The sequence below is a fragment of the Sinocyclocheilus grahami genome, unplaced genomic scaffold (genome assembly GCF_001515645.1).
Source record: "Sinocyclocheilus grahami isolate Dianchi unplaced genomic scaffold, SAMN03320097.WGS_v1.1 scaffold534.1, whole genome shotgun sequence".
Classification (NCBI taxonomy): domain Eukaryota; kingdom Metazoa; phylum Chordata; class Actinopteri; order Cypriniformes; family Cyprinidae; genus Sinocyclocheilus; species Sinocyclocheilus grahami.
The window spans coordinates 708,537-732,950 of NW_015505713.1; the positions used below are offsets into that span (position 1 = coordinate 708,537).

The 24,414-nt window shown below is 37.3% G+C and overlaps 2 protein-coding genes and 1 long non-coding RNA gene across 6 annotated transcripts; 1 reads left to right on the forward strand and 2 right to left on the reverse strand.

Moving 5' to 3' along the window:
- Positions 1-255: 255 nt before the first annotated feature.
- Positions 256-813, reverse strand: LOC107555404 (nuclear receptor subfamily 0 group B member 2-like). The gene has a single exon (XM_016238181.1). The coding sequence runs from the start codon at positions 793-795 to the stop codon at positions 256-258; it is 540 nt and encodes a 179-aa protein (XP_016093667.1). The 5' UTR covers positions 796-813.
- Positions 814-3,082: 2,269 nt separating this feature from the next.
- On the reverse strand, positions 3,083-5,761 carry LOC107555437 (uncharacterized). The gene is made up of 3 exons (XR_001605162.1): positions 5,653-5,761; positions 4,072-4,176; positions 3,083-3,952 (listed from the first exon to the last, which is right to left on the reverse strand). It is a non-coding gene; the product is annotated as an uncharacterized lncRNA (long non-coding RNA).
- A 3,061-nt stretch (positions 5,762-8,822) lies between these two features.
- On the forward strand, positions 8,823-13,217 carry LOC107555438 (nuclear receptor subfamily 4 group A member 2). Of its 4 annotated transcripts, XM_016238241.1 has the most exons (8): positions 8,823-8,912; positions 9,196-9,297; positions 9,511-10,367; positions 11,004-11,133; positions 11,268-11,431; positions 11,640-11,842; positions 11,926-12,104; positions 12,191-13,217. In XM_016238241.1, exons 3-8 carry the CDS (start codon positions 9,513-9,515, stop codon positions 12,424-12,426), a joined length of 1,767 nt encoding a protein of 588 aa, XP_016093727.1. In that variant the 5' UTR covers positions 8,823-8,912; positions 9,196-9,297; positions 9,511-9,512; the 3' UTR covers positions 12,427-13,217. The 4 variants fall into 4 exon arrangements, with proteins under 4 accessions (XP_016093727.1, XP_016093730.1, XP_016093729.1 ...); XM_016238243.1 differs by lacking the exon at positions 8,823-8,912 and having other exon boundaries at positions 9,275-9,287; XM_016238242.1 differs by lacking the exon at positions 8,823-8,912 and having other exon boundaries at positions 9,278-9,322.
- The last annotated feature ends 11,197 nt before the right edge of the window (positions 13,218-24,414 follow it).

The following is a 24,414-nucleotide window of genomic DNA, read 5'->3' on the forward strand; positions in this document are numbered from 1 at the left end:
AAATCATGTTTTTTCATTGTGCATTCCAGTTAATCTCAATCAAACAGCAGTTGGGTTATTTTGACTAGGTTAAAAAACAAACAAAAAAAAAACAGCTAACTAACACAATAAAAAACATGATTTTTGAAAATAAAAAAATAAGAAAAAAAAGAGTCATCTTTTTTGCAAATAAACTCTTCATATATATATATTATTTTGAATGATTACATTTGAATACTTTTGTATGTAGTATTTGATATTATAACTTCATATAAATTAGTGTCTAAATATGTTAATGTGCAACACCATGTTGGTTTTGGAGACCGTACCTGGATTGAATATCACGGTGCCTTTCAGATAAGCGTACTCCTTGGGGCTTAAATCCAGACTCCAGAACTTCTTGAGGCAGGCTCGAAGCGTGGGCTGCTCTGGATCGGAGCTCGGCGTCTCTCGGCCGTTCAGCAGGATTCTCTTCAGCATGCTGGGCGCCGGAGAGTCGTGCACCTCGAAGAGAACCCGGTCCTGAGCCAGACCCAGAATGAAGAGCGGAGCCCAGCAGTTCTGCAGCAGAGACAGCTGGTCTTTAGGTGGCAGCTGCTGGAACGCCGGCAAGCTCTTCATGAAGTGCACGGTCTTCACCAGCACGTCTGAAGCGGTCTGACACGTCTCGCCGGGAGTCTTCAGACAAACCGTCCTGCGTTTCTCGCAGTGGCACGTCTGAGGAACCCTCTTCGGAGTCGACTCGCCTCGGCTGAGGATGTTGAAGAGGATGGCGTTCGACTGTCCATTACCATACACCGAACAATCACAATCCATGTTCTCACCGAATACACAAACACCCTTCTAGAACTCAAGCCTCTGAAGCTCCTATTTATAACAAGCACTCCTGAACCTTGACCTGTCAATCCACATCTGCTGTGAACAAAACAACTGTTTAGCAATTGGGTAAAGGGCGATAAGGTGCTTCAGTGCAAAGCCACCGTAGGCTGGGATATACTGGAGGTGAGGCAACATTATCTCTGCTGAAGTCATTACACCAGCCCGTACCAAGCGACCAAGGACTCCTCAAGTACTCATTATATGATCCCTATCATTACAGACAAGCCTATAAACCCACAAACAGACGAATCCAGCACAGTAAAAGGAGTGAGAGGTGAATGACCCTTGAGGACGGGAAGGATGACTGCCTGAGGAAACCGCTGAAGTTAGAAAACAGACAACTTTTCACAAATAAACTAGTGCCGTCAAACGATTAATCGCGATTAATCGCATCCAAGATAAAAGTTTTTGTTTGCATAATATATGTATGTGTACTGTGTATATTTATTATGTATATATAAACACACACACACACGCATGTATATATTTCAGATTTTTTTTTTATGTTTATATATTAAATATATGTATTTATAATATAAATTATAGGAATATAAATATAGACTTGTAAATATTTTCAAAATACATACTGTATGTGTGTGTATTTATATATACATAATAAATATAAACAGAACACACACATATATTATGCAAACAAAAACGTCTCAGGTTACTTGTGTAACCATGGTTCCCTGAGTAGGGAACGAGACACTGCATCCTCTAGGGGTCGCTATGGGAAACCTAGAGGATGCAGTTCGAAGTTCCCATGAAAGGGAACGTCTCAGGTTACTTGTGTAACCATGGTTCCCTGAGTAGGGAACGAGACACTGCGTCCTCTAGGTTTCCCATAGCGACCCCTAGAGGACGCAGTTCGAAGTTCCCATGAAAGGGAACTTTTATTTTGTATGCGATTAATCGTTTGACAACACTAAATAATGATAATAAATTAAATTAAATTAAAACAGATTCATTTCGATTAAATAAGACAAGAAAACATGTCTAGAAATTTACTAGAGAAACACTGAACATGCACTTTTCATAATAATCACTCACATCAAGACGACAGAATACATTTCATAAAACATTATGTTAGTCAGCATGCCAAGACATAGGAATTAAGCAGAATGCATAATTGCTCATCTCAAATGTTGGGTTTTCAAAGTTCTAGTTCAGTTAGTTCTAGGTTACAATGATAGTTTTATTTTCAAGGGAGTTGAACTAAAACAATAAATAAAATTAGCATTCATGACATGGTCACACTTTATGGCAACTTGCACTGTGACCTTTCATATTATAACAGACAGCAATATGTGATATGTTATACTTAAGCTTGATATCAGTTTAGGTATTTAAACTAAATCAACTGTTCATTTTCTTATAAAGTCAAGCAGAGGGACTATGAAATTGTGAATGAATAGCTGCCAAGCTATCGGTCGCATGAAGGCAAAAACCCCCGCAAAATTCAAATGAAGAGAAAACAAGCCTGGGCTACGCTAGGTGTCGAGGGTTTTAGCCATAATGAAACGTTTTATTCATTTTTTCGTTAGCATTTGGCCTAAATTATTACATCAATCTGCCCCCAAAAGCCCGTAGAGTCCATTTGACTTGCAAATGACCAAATGAGCCCAGACATTTGCAATTTAGACAGTAATATCATGTAAAAACAAGATTCAGTAATTAGTGTCTATTTCCAAGGACACACATATTTAAAACATCCGCACACTATTAAGAGGGGCTGTCCTGCAATCAGGACTAGTGCATGACGGAAACAGAGAATTTCATGCAAATATGCAATCGGCTACCGCAGAGTGATACTTCAGCCAGAGTGTAACAGTGCCCTTGCCATAGAGGAGACAAACCGGCACTCACAAACACACACACACGCTCACTAAATTTACATTACAATCCCAAAGATTAGCATCTGCCACATGCATGATTGCAAGCAATTTTTGAAAGAAGATTCATTCTTTCTCTTTTGACTTTTGCTTACCCATTTAGGCTGCATTGAGATGACACAAGGGATAAATGAACAAATAAATGGAGAAACATCAGAACAAAAGTTTGTGTCAGTGAAACGCTTAACATGGGTTGCAAATGTGACGTGAAGGTGATCTGATTGACTGCCGCAGTACATCCAATGAAGTCTTGCAGAGTGTTCATATTGGTAACAAAATTTGAAGATGGTTAGAAAAAATATCAAGATCTTCTTTAACTGTTTTTTTATTTATTTTTTTGACAAATTAATCGTGTAGTGACAATCTCCATGGAAACCATGTCCTTGAGTGCGTACAATTCTCTCACTCCCTGGAGTTTCATTGGGATTGGAACAGTTGAGATGCAAGATAATGGACAAAATGGGCTTGGGAAGATTTAAATAAATGATGAGAGAGAAAATCAGGACTCCCATTGCTCTTCAAGGGTCTGTCTTTTTTTCTTCAATTGTTTCAGAAAGCCTTGTTGATTATCTTAATCTACTTGACCTTCCGTTATTTGGTATAGCATCTAAACAGACGAGACCCCTGAGGTTCTTACTAGTTTAAATACGGACAGAACATGGTGTGTGACACACTCCCTGATGGCGTGAATGGGATTCAGATTGTTCATGATTACATATTCAAGAGAGATCCTTTAAACAATGTGTGTATCACTGTTCAAGTGTAATCTCCCTTTAGCAAACAAAACCTGATTTTAATACGGTGGTCTACCCTAGAGAGAGAACGGGGTAAGTTTGGAGACTTGAGACAGTACCTAAAGGTGCAAATGAGGTTTTCCAATGTATCTGGATTTATAAGTCTAATCTTAATAAGATTTGTAGCACTCATTCAAGAAATCTGTCCCATACGTTTGTTGACCACATGAAAACAAGAATAAACCTTTATGAATTATAAATAAGGAATAGTTATAAATAGCTATAAATTGATCATTGCTTTAAGATCAAAATATGGGGCCAGAGTTATACTGTCCTGAATAAGGCGGTACCTTTAAGGTTGTATGAACACATAGGGAACATTCCTGAATCAGGACAAGACATGCTGTGGTACAGATGGGTTTGAACAGCTGTGGTCTGTGTATTCTGCAGTCTAACCTGTAGGAGTCACTGTATGAATGTGAGATGTGAAAATAAAATGTTTGGTATTTGTCAAAAGAATTTGCCAAATCTTTATATTTAGATGGAATAAGGTAGAGCAACAACACTGATGCTATTTAAAACAATACCTGATTCTTCCTGTATTCAAAGAACTGTGATAGGCCGAAGGCTGTTGCTATAGCTCCGCCCCCTATTAGGGTTCCCTTCACTGCCTTTCTGAAAGCCATTGATCCCTGAAACAGATTAAAAAATTAAGAAGATTTTTGAATAAATGCCTTTGGAAACAGAAAACATTCAGAAAACATCATATTAGTATCCCTTCCTGATATGCATTTTACAATGTACTGTGCATTTATAATGTATATTATTAAGATAAATAATACAGTTTTAAAAAAAACATAAGGATTTAACATAATGATGTCATTGTGTTTATGCATGAAAACAATTAGATCATTTAAAGGGGTCATATTCAAGTTTTCCTTTCTCTTTGGAGTGTTACAAGCTGATCGTGAATAGATAAGATATGACCCCTTGAATTTTTTTTTAAGTGTGTTCTGTTTTATAATTGCCTGCTACTGACTCCTTTCTGATGTCTTCAAATTATACTCAATTAACTAAAATTAGCTATTCTCAAGTTATAAAAAGAGAAAACATAACTTGTAAAGGACTGACAAAGAGTGTATGTAGGGTATAAAAATAATCGTAAAGAACATATCCAATACAGCTCAAGGTTACTTTATGAAAACATGACTGATTTTCTGATAATTATAAAGAAAATACATTGCTATAAAAGTCAGTCATACTGAGAAGCTAAAAAGAAAAGGAAAACAGAATAAAATATCTTCCTTATCACCTCTATCACATTCCCTTACCTTGGCATGATAAAATGAAACAAACCTGTAACACTTGTTCACAACTCACAAGTGTTTTGTGTCAAAATGAAACAAAACTGATATGTCCACGACCAGTTTGTGTAGCTAAACAACTACTGTATGAATCCTAAAACTGACTGAAATCTCTGGTGAAGGTCAAAGTAAAGCCATAATCAATCTCTGGGTAGGGATGCAAGTCATTTCACTACATGATACTAGAGGAAGTGAATGAGTCATTTTTACTACACTGCTTGACTTCACGCCTGTCCCGCATGGTCCATTTATGGCAAACTATGTGCATAGAGAGAGAGGAGCCATAACGTCTGAGAGTGATCTTACAGGTTATTATTTTACAGTTCATTGTACGAGAATCAAGCGAATATGAGACTCCTAGACTGAAGTGTGAACATGTACAGTAATTCAGGCTAAAGTCAGCCTATTACATCTCTACAATCTTACCTTAAACCGTTTTCACTCCATTAGAAAAATCAGAAGAGTTGCCTTTATTCTCAGTTCTTAAAGACAACAGTGATGAATACAGACTCATTTAACCCATCCACTCCATCACATGAACTCACATGAACCCTATTATAGACATCGAATCAACCATCACCCATCGGGCTCGTTGCAAGTACATCGTGCGATAACATAAAACAAATACAGCTTTGAATTGAACTTATCATGAGGCAATTTCTATGACATACATTTCAAGAACTGACACATTATGGGCTGGAGCAACAGTGGCTGGCTCGCATCCAAGAACAGATCGGACAGGCTCGACGATCGACGGCAATTAATACAACACATAATATGCCGAGAACCCTGGTTTTTACTTACTGGTTTTGGCGATGGTGATGATGATGATGATGATGTCTAAAAAGGAAAATCATGGACAGTGACGGTGTCAACTGTGATGTTACAATGTTACTTATTCAGAAATCCAGGAAGTACGATGACAGGAAGTATTTGACAGACAGGTGGATGGACAAATCAGTATAGAGGATTCACATCTCTCGTCCAATCAATTTTAGGAAGGCGTGTCCACTTGGAATAGAAAGGCGTTTTGTTAGACCATCCTTTATGAGGGACGGTGTACAAACACACTTAAGACACTGTTTAACTCTCAGGACTAAATGGATTTGGACCGCATGTATACAGGTGCATCTCAATAAATTAGAATGTCTTGGAAAAGTTCATTTATTTCAGTAATTCAACTCAAATTGTGAAACTCGTGTATTAAATAAATTCAATGCACACAGACTGAAGTAGTTTAAGTCTTTGGTTCTTTTAATTGGGATGATTTTGGCTCACATTTAACAAAAACCCACCAATTCACTATCTCAACAAATTAGAATACTGCATAAGACCAATAATAAAACATTTTTAGTGAATTGTTGGCCTTCTGGAAAGTATGTTCATTTACTGTACATGTACTCAATACGTGGTAGGGGCTCCTTTTGCTTTAACTACTGCCTCAATTCAGCGTGGCATGGAGGTGATCAGTTTGAGGCACTGCTGAGGTGGTATGGAAGCCCAGGTTTCTTTGACAGTGGCCTTAAGCTCATCTGCATTTTTTGGTCTCTCGTTTCTCATTTTCCTCTTGACAATACAGGTCTGGTGAGTTTGCTGTCCAGTCAAGCACACCAACACCATGGTCATTTAACCAACTTTTGGTGCTTTTGGCAGTGTGGGCAGGTGCCAAATCCTGCTGGAAAATGAAATCAGCATCTACAAAAAGCTGGTCAGCAGAAGGAAGCATGAAGTGCTCCAAAATTTCTTGGTAAACGGGTGCAGTGACGTTGGTTTTCAAAAAACACAATGGACCAACACCAGCAGATGACATTGCACCACAAATCATCACAGACTGTGAGCCAGCTTCTTTGGCAATGAATGTTTGTGGCTTACCCTCCTTGTGAAGGGTGTTAATGATTGTCTTCTGGACAACTGTCAGATCAGCAGTCTTCCCCATGATTGTGTAGCCTAGTGAACCAAACTGAGAGGCCATTTTGAAGGCTCAGGAAACCTTTGCAGGTGTTTTGAGTTGATTAGCTGATTGGCTTGTCACCATATTCTAATTTGTTGAGATAGTGAATTGGTGGGTTTTTGTTAAATGTGAGCCAAAATCATCTCAATTAAAAGAACCAAAGACTTAAACTACTTCAGTCTGTGTGCATTGAAGTTATTTAATACACGAGTTTCACAATTTGAGTTGAATTACTGAAATAAATGAACTTTTTCACGACATTCTAATTTATTGAGATGCACCTGTAGTTATGTTGAGTGTATGTTTAGACAAGTATTTTTATCTGAGAATAATATATTACTCAGTTGTTTACAGCTAATTTTCTTTCTCTATTATGAAATGTCAAAGAATAGCTTAACTGAGGCACTATATATAGGACAGCATGCACTTTAGAATGTTTACCAAAAAATGTAGATTCTTTGCAAGGCACTTTATCGTGTCAGTTACACAGGTGAGACTTTCAGCCTAAAAAAAGTTCAGCGCGAGCGCATCAAGCGTCACGGAGCTGGAAGCTGCTGACGTAGTGATGACGCAGCTTGCTTCAGTCCAAACAAAGTTGCCTCTGTTACAGCGGGATTCCCTTCTCACAATGGAAACCCTTCACCGCTCAGAGAGAGCGCAGTGGAATCAGATGAAACACATCCTAATCTATTGAAACTTTCCCTAAGTATGATGCAGGTGAAACAGATATGGCGTCACTACTGAACAGTGTTTCTAGCAGTGTTGGGGGTAATATATTACAAGTAACGAGAGTTACGTAATCAGATTACTTTTTTCAAGTAACTAGTAAAGTAACGCATTACTTTTTAATTTACACAAGAATATCTGAGTTACTTTTTTTTTTTTCAATTTATTGATTGACAGCTCTCCTGTCCCCATGTTGAGAGAAATCAGAAGATGTTACTGTAGTTCTAAAATAAATATGAATATGCATTAATTAATCTCACTCACAAAAAAAAAAACACGCAGATATTCCTCAAAATGAATAAAAATAATGCAACTCAGAATATGACGCAAACCTGCAATAATTAAATGTTAAACGACACAAATATCCTTTTTGTATTTATTCCCATTCTATTAACCAATGTTCTTCTTCTGCATTCTACTGTACTGTTCTCTTCGGCCTGAGGCTTATTCCTTTCACTTTTGGTGTGAAAAGGCTTTTATATTTGCCAAAAATAGAACTTTTTTATTTTAAAAACGAACAAGCAAGCCCTGTCCAGATTTTAAAAGTAGCGCAAAAGTAACGTAACGCATTACTTTCCATAAAAAGTAACCAAGTAACGTAATTAGTTACTTTTTTTATGGAGTAATGCAATATTGTAACGCATTACTTTTAAAAGTAACTTTCCCCAACACTGGTTTCTAGCCCTGCATCGGTAGGTTCAAGGTTATAAAGCGACATTTTATTGTATTTGTTCTTTAATAATTTTTTTCTTGGATTTCATTTTCAAAACTTAATGGATTTCCCCCATCCAAATTCTCTAAAAGTATGGCAACATAGCAATTTGCTGTGTTTTGCTCCCTTCTCCATATCTATTTATTTTTTATTCCTAATTTGTTGTTTTTCTTTTCTTTAAGTGTGTCTGTAAAAAAAAACATTTCGGCATTTTTTGCTGCATTCATTTATGAACTGGATATAACGGCAGATAAAGTTTGATATGTGCCTATGCTGACTGGCGAGTCCCCAAAATAGTAACAAAATTTCAGTTCATTGCTTTTGAGATCTGATCTCCTGTGGGTGGTTTCTATATTGGGAAACAGATAATGTGTAGGAAATTCAACTCATTTGACCCAGTGGACAGTCCACGCAATGCAAACGCGCGGACGATTGAAGAACAGTCCCTCTGTCCAGCGATCAGCTCGCGTCAAGGGGTGACGCGCCGGACGTCACGCCCTCTTAGCACGTGGGCTGTGGCGTTCAGAGTTCTCATAAACAAAGGCACATTGCGCTCGGGCTCCAGTCTTCGCGTGCTGTCGACAGCGGCAGTGGCTCTACATGCAGACGGAACTTCTATCAACAGGAACAGCTACATGGATACATCATTTGCAACTTATTTAATAGCGATTTGAGGTATGTAAGTTTAAAAATAAAGTTGTGGGAAGAATTGTAAAGCAATAAATCTACTATTAAACACGTGACCGTTTCTTAACTTTAGCCTTTATTTTTAGGTTTTATCTTTTAAAAATATGAATTTTAATATTGCCAACACCTTAAGATCCATTTTTAAAGTTAGGTTGAAGTCATCTGAGTGCCTTGATGTTACAAAAATATATCAAGTACACTCGCACTGACATGCTTAAAGCGTAAGATATATGAAGATGTTTTTACTAATGACAAAATATGTATTTCACAGAAAAGCAAAAGAACGGAGAGACACGCTCTGACATCAACTCCTGTTACGAGCCCTGACTTCAGAGATTGTTCCACGAGAGATAAAAGTAGCAGGTGTGCGGAGGTAAACTGAAGCAGGCCAGGGAAATGTAGGCTATGTCAGAAAGTTTGCATACATTCTTTCCGATGGAAAAAAAAACTGAATAAAAATAAATTATCTTTTATTTGCGTATAAATAAACACTTATTTCCAAACGCGTGAAACTATAAAACATTTGAACAAATATTATGCACCCTGTCAGAGAAAGCCATAACAATTCAGTTCTCTAACACTGCAGCCATGCCCTGCGTCCAGGCTCAGTATGGGACATCACCTCCAGGAGCCAGCCCTGCATCTCAGAGTTACAGCTACAACACCACGGGAGAGTACAACTGCGACTTCCTAACACCGGAGTTTGTCAAGTTTAGCATGGACCTGACTAACGCAGAAATAGCTGTCACTTCCTCGCTCCCCAGTTTCAGCACCTTTGTGGACACCTACAGTTCCGGCTACGACGTGAAGCCTCCCTGCCTCTACCAAATGTCCCACTCTGGAGATCAGCTGTCCATCAAGGTGGAGGAGATACCCGCACACAGCTACCATCAGCAGCAGCAGCATCAGCCCCACCAGGCTGAGGAGAGCCTACAACATACCGGACCTGTATACTATAAACCAGCCTCCCCAAACATCTCCCAGTCACACAGTTTCCCGGCGCCTCCACACCACACGTGGGAAGACAGCGGGTCCCTTAACAGTTTTCATCAGAACTACCTGGCGACTTCACACATGATAGACCAGCAGCGGAAAAACGCGATGTCTCGGTTGTTCTCGTTCAAGCAGTCTCCTGTGGACACGCCGATGTCAAGCTGCCAGATGCGCTTCGATGGATCTCTGCACGTGTCCATGGGCGCGGACACCCCGGGTGCGCACCGTGCGCTGGACAGTTTTGCTTTACCGGCACCTCCGAGGAAACAGCACGCTGTGGGTTTATCCCATTCGCTTAACGTCGGACACCCTTTACTGGAAAGCCCGGTGGCCTCACCTCCGGCTAGAGGATCTCCATTCAGCGAGGGTTTGTGCGCTGTGTGCGGGGACAATGCAGCCTGCCAGCACTACGGGGTGCGCACATGCGAGGGGTGCAAAGGATTCTTCAAGGTACACTTTTTTATCTTTTGCCCAAAGTAGCCTACTACACTTATTACAGTCAAAGTCCCACTGGGGTAAATTACTATAGTTCATCGAAGGTCTGAACCTATAACCTTTTGGCTACCTGCCCAACTAGAGATTAGAACAAGAAAATGAATGTTTTAGAACTCATCTACAGTAGCCTAGGCTACCCTTAACTATCTCAGTTGTATTGATTTGACCCAATATGCACCTAGGGACACCCTCGTTCATCTCTGCCACCATTACTTTCGTCTAGAATGAAATTGGTTTGTGCTGAGAGTCGTATCGCGCCTAAACGTGCGTAACGGAACTCCCAGTGGTGACATTAAGACCGCTCTTTATGTCACCGTCGTGATAGAATAATCTCGCTAATCCGACAAGAGGGGTCGCGGAGAGAGCGTCGGGGGACCCCAAATTATGGCTGCCCACGGATCTGTATTTACCGAATGTCTGCTCTGTCCGGCCCTTGAATGTATTACACAGCTTTGGGCTGGAGTGCAGGGTTTGAGTGTCCTGTTCCATTGTAACTTCATACTGTGATTGCTGTGCGTTCAAGTTGTCCATGCGAATGGCGTAGATTTACATGCAATTAATACGCTACATGCGTGTGATGTTTCTTTGTAGCGCACGGTGCAGAAAAACGCCAAATACGTTTGTCTGGCAAACAAAAACTGTCATGTGGATAAAAGACGGCGAAACCGATGCCAGTATTGCCGTTTTCAAAAGTGCCTGGTCGTAGGGATGGTGAAGGAAGGTAATGTCGAGTGCATTTTTGTTTTTTTCACATGTCCAAGGCATCTTTAAAATGATGCCCGTTGCATTGTATTATCAAATATATGTGGCTTCATATTGCGGTGCGGTGTGTATAACCAATATATATATTTACAGTTGTAAGATCAGCCAGTTTAAAAGGTCGAAGAGGTCGACTCCCCTCCAAACCTAAAAGCCCGCAGGAAATCCCGGTCTCTATGACACCCGTCAGTCTCCTGAACGCCCTAGTGAGAGCGCACATAGACTCCAACCCCTCCATGGCCCGCCCGGACTACTCTAAAGTAAGCATCAAACATTGTGTAAAACGTTCAGATTGAATGAATTAAGTAATAATTTAACAACTATTCACCATTCAAATTTCAGAAGTAATGATAGAATGTGAGATAGTCCAATTTACACAAAAATTATAAGAGAGCAAAGTTGCATTTAATCATAAAGTTTGATTTGAACAAATATTGACATTTCTCCAATCCGATTTTCTTTTTGTAGTTTCAGGCGAGTCCAGAGTATCATAGTGGAGGAGATGAATCTCGGCACATTCAGCAGTTCTACGATCTTCTCACTGCTTCGATGAGCATCATTCGCGGATGGGCCGAAAAAATCCCCGGATTTCCTGATTTGCCCAAATGCGACCAAGAACTGCTTTTCGAATCAGCCTTCCTTGAACTTTTTGTGCTGCGGCTGGCTTACAGGTAAGCAGTCATGATCTAAAAACGGACTCGCTGCTTTTTTGTTGTTGTTGCTGGATCTAAATAATCACTTTAACAATTTTCAGATCGAACCTGGCAGAGGACAAACTCATGTTCTGCAATGGAGTGGTTTTACACAAGCTGCAGTGCGTGCGTGGCTTTGGGGAGTGGATCGACTCTATCGTCGAGTTTTCTTCCAACCTTCAGAACATGAGCATAGACGTCTCTGCCTTCTCCTGCATAGCTGCTCTCACCATAGTTACAGGTAAGACATGTCTGACCTTTTCCAAGTGATGCGCAAAACCTGTGATGTGCTTCAGACCTCTGACGGACCGTTTCTTATCTCCATAGAGAGACACGGACTAAAAGAGCCCAAGAAAACAGAGGAACTTCAAAACAAGCTCATAAACTGTCTGAAGGATCAGGTGTCCTGCAGTGGAGAGTTGTCTAAACTGTTGGAGAAGCTGCCGGAGGTGCGCGCTCTGTGCACGCAGGGACTGCAGCGCATCTTTTACTTGAAACTGGAGGATTTGGTTCCCACGCCTGCGATCATCGACAAACTCTTTCACGATACCTTACCGTTCTGAACAATCGGCTGAACTGCGACAAATTCATAAAACCTTCATGATTCCTCGATGTGGCGGACTTGAAGAAATGATATTGCCGGATGGTATTTTTATTTTTAAGTTAGAAGCACGGCTGCTTTGGGACAAAAGTGAATAGCTGTGCCGCGGAGGAAATAATATCAATAGCATATTCAAAACATTGCGAATAAAAATATTGTGGAGAGGAAAGGACTATTCTTATGCCTGTTTAAATTGTATGCAGTTATATACTGAGAAAAGTGCGGTGTGTGGAAATGTATTTGTATTGTTACGCGTCATATTGTTTATGTTACCTGCAAAGCATTTATATACAACTTCTTATGTGTTATGCAAGATGTAGCCTAATGATTTAAGGGATCAAAATCATTTCGACAAGGTACTTTAACCACTAGCTGATTAAGTCATTCTGCATTAAGAATAGAGATTGTACTGAGTGAACAGAAGGATTTTTAAAACTCTATCTGCAACATTTCAGATTTCAGAAGGGATAAACGCATAGGCTATAGAGCACGTTTTTGTGTTTATGGTTTCATTAGTGAATTTGATTGTTATTATGATATGAATCGCATTTTTACAGTTTAGAAAGTATGCATGGCATTCGTTATTGAGCTATTAACTTTCTCCAGCACTTTGTATTAATTTCATATTGAAATAATGTCCGAGGTTTACGTGCAACTGGTTTAAAAGTCTTAACATTCCGCTTATATTTCAGATCATTGTTTTCTATGATGTTATGGTTTTTGCACTGCATTCTATGTTAAGCTTCTCTCATCTAGTGTATTGCTGAATAAACATATAGGCTATTATATTTTCTCTTGCTTTGTCGATATGATCTAGGCCTACTTATGAAAGCTTTTGAAAGGTTTTTATTATTTCATTAAATCCTAAAACGAAAAAAAAAGCATATCTTCAGAAGATGTACGATTTAGGCTATAGAACAAATAAGGAGGAGTTCTTGAAAATGTCCTGCGAATCATTTCTAATGAAACTGCCACATATTATTGCAAAGAAAAAAGAAAGAAAAACAGCCACTAAAAGCTCATTAGCCTAATTCTGTACGAAATACAAAGCATTTAAAATGCGTAAAATACCTTTATGACCGATCTTGTTCAAACGATTTCGAAGTCAATCTGGAAAAACCATCACGAAGGAAAAACGTTTTTCCTTAATTAATATCCTACTCATTTGCTTTACAGTTTTTACATATCATGTTCAATATTCTCCCCAAATTACCACGATGATTTTGTAGAGCAAGCAATCCTCCAGCTCTATATGAAATGACAGTAACTGTTCTATCGTCTTACATCAGTTCCGTCTCTCAGTGTAGCCTGAACTTTTCAAAAGGTCATATCTTTATTGAACAGATGAAATAACAAAACACAATCAGGATGCAACAGCCTGTGAAACATTTCAAATGAGAGTGGAGACATACAGGTAGTCAGCGCTTTTACCTCGTTACGATTTGTTCTACAACACCAGAAAGTTTAATGCGGAAAAATGTGAAGGCTATATGCAAAAATCCAGATTTGAGGAATCAATACTTTTACACAAACTAAAGTACACTCTTAAAAATAAAGGTGCTTCAAAAGGTTCTTGAAGCGATGGCATCGAAGAACCATTTTTGGTTCCACAAAGAACCATTCAGTCAAAGGTTCTTTAAAGAACATCTCTTTCTTACCTTTTTGTAATCTGAAAAACCTTCTTTCGCCACAAAGAACCTTTTGTGAAACAGCAAGGTTCTTCAGATGTTAAAGGTTCTTTATGGAACCATTTAGACAAAAAGGTTCTTCTATGGCATCGTGAAGAACCTTTATTTTTAATAGTGTACAGCATAGATAAAAGGAGATATAGGTCTAAAATGAACCAACTCACTGTCAGAGTTAGTCTTTTTTGGTAAAGATTATTAAGTGAAGAAGTCTGTATACCCTCTTTCTCTTTTCTATCTTTCCTCCCTCTCATTATTTAGGTGATAAAAATACAGATGAAATCCTTTAAGTCATTACAGATTGTTCTGTTTGGACCTGGCATTCAATTTAACCATTGAATGTGTTTCACAGAATTTTTTATTTAATTGTAAGCCAGTCCAAATGTCTCAGTTTTCAGATTGTTAAATGAATGATGGCCATTCCTTTAACAGTATTCCTTTCAAAGATTAGATTTCTTCCCTCTGAACAAAGTATGATTTAATTATGGGATAAAAAAACAAATCAATAGTTTTGTCTTCTGCTTAATTTATATGTATTTGAAGATAGATATATATTTTAAAAAACAGTTTAATCAGGTTTTCGAGTAAAAATGTATCCCTGGCATCAAATGTTTTGATGCTAGATTGCAATCGACATTGTAGATGGAATTCTCTATCTCTAAATGTAATTTTGAGATGTGATAGCCCTCCAAAAAGATTGTAAGAATAATCCCATCTGTTCTGTTCAAATGCAATAATGATTGAAATGTTTAGTTACGAATGCATACACTTTTTAGTCATTAAACATTCCTGCAGTTTAGGTGTTTCTCTCCAGGTGTCAGGTCTCTGTCCAGCGATATGATCCTGTACCCCTTCCCCCCCACCCCACCTCTCCGAGGCTGGAAATATAAAATATTGATTTATGTTTGGTAGAAAGGCCTTATAAAAATGATCACATACACGAAAGGGATTCATGAGCCCCAGATCAATAGACATCCTGTTTCTAAATGCTTTGGACCATCACTGACTGTGAAATGTTAAAATAAAGAAATCAATATTTTCTGAGAAATGTCAAATTTATTATAATTATGAGGCGTGAAGGACTTGCAAAAAATGTTCCTATGGGAGCGGGTCTGAAAGGAGCCTCCTCTGAATCCAGCCTCTGTGTGTGTGTGTGTGTGTGGGTTGAGTGAAGCCATGCACTATAGACAATAGATCTGACATGTTGATACTTTACATGTGTGGGTGTGCGTATGAATGAGAAACACACACTCTTTTTTGAGTGGCATATAGCCATAAAACCTGCAGGAAAAATTAAGAACCTGAATCAGGAACCTGCTCCTTGTCAAGCCAAACTATCATGTAAGTTTTTTCTGACAATACTGAGATTTGTTCTTATCACTTCCTTGATAATTCCAACTATTTTTCTTGATATTTTCCAGAATGTGCACAGTCTAATGCGAGACCACAGTGACTAGATTTCTCAGAGGAGTCTCTATGGTCTAAACATGCAGATGGCCGGTCTGGAATCAAAGAAGGACCAAGGGACATGCCATTTGCTCTGAGCCCAGACCAGCACACTGACACTATGTTCAGTTATGTGTTTCATGCGGCCTTTATTAATAATTCATCTATGGTTAATAGCATTAGAGAGAATTCTCTGATTCAAAGCTACAGCAGTCTACTAATACTACAATAAAACCACATTTTATTGAGACACATCTGTGCATTGATAATTGAAATGTGTAAATAATTAAAAAACTACTAAAAAAAAAACAGAAATTGATTCATAAGCAGCTGTAAAGATAAAACGATAAAACATATCTATCAAATCTGTGAAATTCACTTAATAACATCCCAAAATATCCCATACACACATACTGTATTTGTCTGCATTAGAGAGAAAACTGAAAAAATCATGCATATTTCAGATATCTGCAGAGGGTTCAATTGCAATGAAAACAATTTTCATTAGCCCACCTATAAAATGCCAGAAAACTCTTAATCTCATGAAATCAACTATATTCAATGTGCTGAGCAATTAAGAGTAAACGGCACATTTGCAAACACCTTAACATTGTTTCATTCTCCTAGCTGAATTTTCCTGTTTTCCACAGTACTGTGAGTGCCATGCCTTTACAGATAGTCATTTGCATGTGACCTTTAATTTAAATGTCTGGAAAGATTGAATGGCAGAGGGTTGCTATTATTTGAGGAAAGGGACTCTAGGCCAACATCGTCTATCCCTCCTCCCTTTTAGAATTCTGATAGAAACATTGACTATTTCATTGATTAAAGCCGATCTTTGTCACCATTAGAGATATTTTAGGTTATATTCACAAATTATATTCAATAAGGACAGAGACTCAGTATACTGAGCATATTACAATAAACAAATACTGCAATTTATAACAAATGTATGCATACAACATTTTGTTGTTTTTTTGATAATCTTCAGTGACCAGCACAATAACCCGAATATTTCTAATGTAGAACAAAATCTACAAATTGCATCTTTGTATCTTATTTAGCCCTAAATGGTATTGGTCTAGTGGGATTAGTATCATAAAGGTACATAGTCGTACTTTAAAAGTGTACATATGAGTACCTTTTACTGCCCCAGTGACAGTTTTGTATCTTTTTTCTGAGTGTATTTTTTCAAAGCATAAATAATAAAAGCTGAATTTAATGCTAAAATCAACTTCACGGCTGAGAAAAAGAGGCTAAAAACACTCAAGGGTTGAGCTGTCTTGTGTTATTCATGTATAATTGAGCCAAGGCTGACATAGTCTTATGTAAAACCACATAGCAAATTTAGATTTTCAGCTGTAGAATAGCAAAAAAAAATCTAGAACCCTTTGTCAATTAACGCCTTAAACTTGAGATAAGGCACAGACACACACATACATTAGTCCTCCAACCAATATTTTCAGTCATTAGAAGCTAGTGATAGAATAGAATCTGATTTTGTCCTAATTGCCAATAATACATGAAGATTTTTGGTTATCTTTCTTAAATAAATAGTTAACCTAAAAGTGAATACTCTGTCATCATTTACTCATGTTGTCGTAAACCTGTATGCATTTCTTTCTTCTGCAGAGGATATTTTGAAGAACATCAATATTTTGAGAGAAAAGAAAAGTCATAATTTTTGGGTGAACTATCCATTTAAAATGAGTAAATAAGCCAACTTTTATCTCTATTGTCTCTCTGCTTCTTTATCTCATCTTGTTGGCAGAATGACCACATCCATTAATCTGCATTTTGAATGGCACTATAAATCAAACTGTAGCCCCTCCCACCTCCCCATCATCGGACTGATGGAGCCTCCCTCCACCTCAACACCTCCTCCTCCTCCATCATATACAGATCCTGTGGTTTATGTCATGGGGGTTGGCGAGTGTGCGATCGCCATGGATACACACAAATGAAATATGACAGAGTGGATGCTGTTAATTACTCTAAAAGAAATTAAACGGAGGAGAATCAAGCTTTGAAATGTGAGTGGAATTTAAGTAGTCACGTTCTGTAATAAGATCATCTTCCATAATAGATCAGTCTCACTGCATTAAATAAACAGTTGACCCTTGAGAGGGAGAGACACAACCATGAACACAGTCATCTAAACAAAGTTGATTCATCTGCATTCCCTTGATGCCACTGACAGCCTTTAAATAGATGCTTCCACATGAATGAAACACTTGTCCTAAACACAGCAGAGGACATTACGGCTTTTAACTATGTTTTTTTTTCTCGCTTAACATCACGTTGCCCAACATACTAATTTTGTATAGCCGGTTCTGAGGTGTCTGTAAGGCACTTAACCACAGGAATTAGTTCTGTGAACTTTGGGGCTTTTGATGTCAGTATTGATTCAGCTACAAAGCGGTAAGACTCTTATCAGAACTCACGCAGAGGATTGCTATAAGAGCCCATACTAACAGTCTATCTGTGACCGATAGGAGCAGGATGGGGGTGGTTTGTGCAAATCCTTGAAGGGCTTAAATTGACAGCTGAGCACATGAAATATGAAGTGGACATCAAAATAAGGAATAAACAGAATCTAAACCAGCAAAATGTGCTTGTGTTATACAGCGATACAGATGCTTTTATGTTAAAATCAATGCAAAGTCCACATACTTGTAAATTAACATCTTAAAATGCTTTTTTTAATGTCACAACTACAACTTTACAAAATTAGTTTTTGATTGGAGATGAAATTACCATTGAGGAATGGACCATTGGGGAATAGGACTACTTATTACGGATACATAAAAATATGCCACATAGCAAATTTAGATTTGTAGCTGTAGAATAGAGTTAATTTTGAAGAGTTTTTTGCAAATAAAAACAAAAAAAGTCTTTGCCACTTATGGCCTTAAACATGCGATAACACACAGCCACACACATACATTAGTCCTCAACAATATTCAGTTTTTATAATAAATCTTTGAAAATCTAAATCTGGATTTGAATTTTTAATGTTATTATAACCTAAAGATGCTATGTGAAAGTTTGAAACAGAAAATAGTGGTTTTCATCTTGCCACTTTCTTGGTAAAGAAAACACATTTGGACTCAAATTAATCAAAATGGATTTATAGCGTTTTGGAACCAAACTCGTATCAAAACTGTATGCATTCCTTTCGTCTGCAGAGGATATTTTGAAGAACATCAACATTTTAATAAGTACTCATTTTAAAAGTATGCTAAAGTGCACTTTTTTCAGAAGAGGTCTCATTTTCCTCAATGGTAATTTCATCTCCAATCATCTCCAAATGAGACCTGAAAAAAGTACACTTTAGCATACTTTTAAAATGAGTACTTATTATACGGATATATCAAAGAATACACTTAAGTGCAAAGTGAATGTAATGTTTTAAGACAATCAAATGCAGTTATTGAACTTGACTGTTTTTGAGAGTTAAGTTTTGAGAGTAGGACTTAAGCACATCTTTATATGTAATTTCATAACTCATATTATCTTTGAAATATGGTTCAAATGTATTGCTGAACGCACTAACAAGCATTTATGGCAAACTAATATACTTTAATGTAATTTCTATTGAAATGTGTGTGTCCTGTATGAATATATTTGTATAAATATATTGAAATATAAATACATGCATAAATATATTTGTAATTACACATTTGTAATGATGAAGTTGTAATTTAGAACATTTAAGTGTAATATCAAATAACACACTACAGTTAAAATCACAATCGGTTCTTTCCATGTGCTTTAGCATGTTAGTTAAAACATAAAAATAAGTCTACTTCTTTAAAGCATGACACAATAATATTAAAACATAATCATTTAAAGTTTTAATTTGACATTAATACAAAGTTCACTTTTTAAAAGTGTGTTAAAAGTACTTAAGCATGTTAAGAAACACACTGTAGTCATAAAAGTGTGCTCTCCTTAAGTAAACACTTAAGTGGCCTATTATTTCACTATTATCTGCAAGCACAGTATTTAAAAAAATATACATTTTAAAATTTGAAGTACACTAACTAAGCACACATTTTTTTCACAAGGGACATGATAGCCCTGGTGTTTATAGGACAAGGATCCAATGTACTGTATTAAATCTCATGGGACATTTGAATCCCACCTGGAGTTGAGCAGTGAGACAACCAAATTCACTGTGTGAAATCAGTGTTTGCTAGAAAGGAACTTTTTTTTGTCTTTTCCTCTAATTCAACCCTGAGGGCAGAGTTTGCAGCTGTACAGCCCATACAAATAACTAAGTGCATCTAAATAAGTCACTATTATTGATATTTAAAGATAAGATTCCGTATTCTGAAATATATGCTGTCTCTATCCATTACAATGTGTTTGTATATAGATTGCTATACTAAGAATGGTTTGTGTATCAATAGATCTTATCAATGGAATCATTGTCCAACACCGATAGACCTGGTAAGAGGCACACTGGGATTCTGTTCCTGGCCAGAAGAACATCAGAATACCCCACAGAGACTATACATCCACACCTGCCTGGCCATTAACCCATTCAATTAGCTTCCACCAGAGGGTTCTGCTAATTATCTTAATTGCATCTTTAATGATGTGAGTCCTTTAAAACAATGAAGATATCTCTTCTAGAGCAATCAAAATGCAATAGACTATTAGGCTGAGTGAAGCAGTAAATACTACACCGACAAAGATTTAAGAAACACACTATCATTAGCTAAGCCAACATTGTTAAGCAAACGATTTTTGCATTGCATTATGATTATTTAATGTAGGAAGTCATGTAATGTGTTCAATATTTTATTTGAAAATGATAAAACAGGCTACTCTACTGTGGATTTCCAGACTAATATATTACATATTTAATTATTATTAGAGTAAAGAGTTATTATTGGGGAAATTCTAATTTAATTTATATTTAATATTAATATTAGCCATAAGTTGCTGTTTAATGACAACACAATCAGCACCCACCACATAATTTTCCAAAAACAAAGTGTCACCCATGTTTTATAGTCTTTCTAATAACAGTCTTTGTGAAGTGCAAATGTACAGCTGAAGGTGAGAAATACTAGGTTAAAGCTGAGGTGGGCAGAAATATATCCTTGATAACCTATATCTGCATCTTCATGTTCTCTGACCCAATATTTGACATATCACTTCCTTTTACAGCAACTTTATTTCTCTCTGTCTTGGACGATTTATTGATTTTTTAAATTTATTTAAGGTTAATTATTTGTCAGTTTTCTTTGCATAATTCCATCTCTCTATCAAAGGACAAGTTGCATTCAGAAACAGACATTTTCCATCAAAACACTGTTTGGTTGGTTTATCATCAAGATAACACTGATAAGCTCATTTTGTTTGATCGCAACCAGAAAATTTTGACTATTACTGGAATATGAACAACTATAAAGAAGAAAGGATATAGAAAGGATTGAAAGAGTAAAGATCCAAACCTAAAAAAAAAACATCACTGCTGAGTGCGACTGACTAAAATGGAGATACAAAAGTCAATAAGCCTGGCAGATGTGCTGATATGTATTAGCTAAAACAGATTAATTTCATACACACACCTGTCATACTTGTATTTATGCTGAACTGTGCCTCATCCTGCTTCATTGTAATGGAAAGTCTCGTAGAACTAGAGCAAACAGTTTCACACTGTCTCTCCAATATGACACGGACCACTGGGAATCAGACCCTCTGTTTACCTGTGCTGTGTTAGGTCATTATTCCTCCCCATCAGTATTCAGAAAGCGATGCTCAGATTACGAACAATATGACCCAATTCAGCCTAGAGAAACACACAGAACATAGAGACACTCTTATAGAGCATAAGCTCTTGCAGTGACGCATTATGATCTTCTTATAAGCAAAAGCACAGAACTACAGGCATGAGTTTCTTAACTTTGAATGGAGACATCCACCAATCAAAATTCACTCAGTCCTGTTTTCTGTACAAAAAATGACAAAGCACTCCGCAAATGGTGATTGAGCTCTTACCGAAAGGTCATCAATTTTTTTGATTCGTAAAGGATTCATTGAACATGAGCGATTGGATTCATTAATGACACATATGAAGACACACCAGATCAATCTAAATGGTAAACTGCCATCATTGTCATCATTTTGCAGCTCAGTGCTCATAAAGCCTATTAATTTGTGCTCAGAAATGATCATATATCATTTAATGAAGATAGTATGCAGCTTCAACATGACATAAACATCAGTCACTGTTCAATGCGATTTGTAGACAGGAACCCCTTTGTAGTATGTAACATGGCAAAAAGCTAATTAATCTTACGAAAATAAAAAAGAGAGATTTGTAGCTTTCAGTCCATGTCTATTAGCTTTGCAGCCATTTATATGTTAGTGTATACCTATAAATTCATAGTTGACCACATGTTTTATCAGATTTTTGAAATTTTTGTTGATCAGGTGGCTGTGAAATTTTCAGTGTAGTCGCCAAATATGCCACATATCATATATTTATAACAATTTATATTCAAGTCAAGGCTACAAATTTATAGCCTGGTCATCCCAAAAGCCTTCCCAGGGAAATTGGCCTGACACTCATGGCCAAGGACTGGCAGGATGACACAGACTACTGTCGTGGAGCAGTCTCTACCTTGCATGGACTTGAAAAGTTTTGTAAAGCTCCATGCATGAGAGGAGGAGACGGCACAGCAAGTCATGCGGCGAGTCATTGATGCCGCTAACATTTGCAGCAAGCATGGTGTCTTCCATCATGCATCCTAGTCAACATGCTGTGGAAATGTGTTAAACATCAGATAAAATCTCTTTCCTCCATGCACAAAAGTGTACTGTCCACCATGAGGGGAAGGTACCATACAAAGCTGATGACAGTGTGGTCAATAATGGCCTATATTTCCACAATGATTAAGGGTATGTTTGCATGACTACTTTGTGCTAAAAACAGAAAAGTTTTTCCTTTGCATCTTTGAAAAGTTTCACATACAGATGACAATGTGAAAATAATCCCCGTTCTCACAGATCCACAAAAATGACTAAAAATTCTGTATTGTGCATGCCATATCCACCTTTTCCCTAACAAGCCTACTGCTTTTTAAATTATGGGAGGCACTTCCGGTTTGGGGAAGTTCCACTCAAAAAGACTGCAACAAATCATTTCAAATCATAAGATTGCTCTACAAACAATCCTTATCAGTCATTTTGACTGAATGGGCTGTACATTTTCATTCATTTTCTATTTTTAGACTTTATGTTTGGTATATTAATGTGACATGATATAACAACAATATATAGAGAATAACTCTTTTCAGCCTGCTGCATTATTTTCCTCCTGATTATTTAAATTTTTCCTTTGTATTCCACAGTAAATAAATGAAAAAAAGACAACATACAGTATACTGTCCATTTGTGGTCTGCTCTCCCGATTTAATTTATGATATAAACCATGAATATTTCCCCGGAATGCACTAAGAATCTTTTATTTTTCTCCCCAAATCCTCATGTCTTTTTTCAGGTTTGTTTTCACACTGATGCTGTAAAATGTAGTTGTTACGAAATATAGACATATATTAAAACATATATTATATAAAAATGTCACCAGGCGTAGGAAAAAGGTGGATAGACTGACTGACCACAAAATATGCATACGCATGTCACCATGTTCACAAATTCAAGTTTTTGTAGTTTACACAGATGACTGTTTTCAAAAACTTCGCGTTTGAAACCTATTTTCAGCTTGCGTTTTCAGGCTCCCAAAATATGTTGTGTGAACAAATAGTCAAAATGCATAAAAAGTTTTCAGTTTTTAGTTGAAAATGGTGTCAGGTAAACGCCCCCTAAATTAATCTTTTTTTTTTTGCTCACATTTGCATATTAAATTGTGTGGCAATGGGACAAGTATTTTGTGTGTGTGTGTGTGGGGGGGGGGACAACAGATTGGAAGACAACATTTTATATATATTAATAAAACATTTGTAGTGCAGGGATTTATAACAAAATAACTTTGATTCTTCTAGCATTGACAATTATTGGCAAAACGTACATTTGATTATTAAGGTACTACTTTGTGTGCAGCTGGACATCATGTTCAAACATGCATCTCATTAAAAAGTTCAAACATGCATCTCATTAAACAATTATTGCTATAGATGTAAAAAAAAATAAAAAATAAAAAGATTGGCTGGAGGCCATGTTTTTTGAAGTCTAAGTATTTGAGCAGTATTAGAGGATATTATAGGACATTCAAGAAAGAAAGCCATACCAATTGTACTGGCGGAGTTGTATGAAACTTTCCGTGCGTCCTGCTGTCTATATGTGTAAAGTTCTGTTAAGCTTGGACATTGTGTTCAGAAGATATGGATCAGCTTGTAAAAATAGCCATCATGTGTCCAATTAATTAACATATATCTTTCCAATGCTTCAACATGCTTTGTGGAAATGCATGCATAAGATCAGCTGATTCTAGGGAGCACTGAAAGAACACTTGCGAGCTTGGACAATCGAATTCGAGGACCGAAACTAACCATTGCACAACATGAAATATGATATAAATAGACCACATTTGTTGTGAAAATGTTTACATGCCTATATAGTACAAATTGTGTACTAGATAATTGACTAAATACTGCAGTACAGTAAAGCAGAGCTACATTTACTAGTAGGCATTCTCACTATAAGTACTGAAGTGTAATCCATGATGGTGGAAGGCCCAATGCAGTGTGGTTGGTGTTTCATATTAAACTATATCTTCCATGGGAGGGCCACTCTGAGAACTTAATTAAGTCGTAGGACCCTGGCAATGACGAATGCCTCTT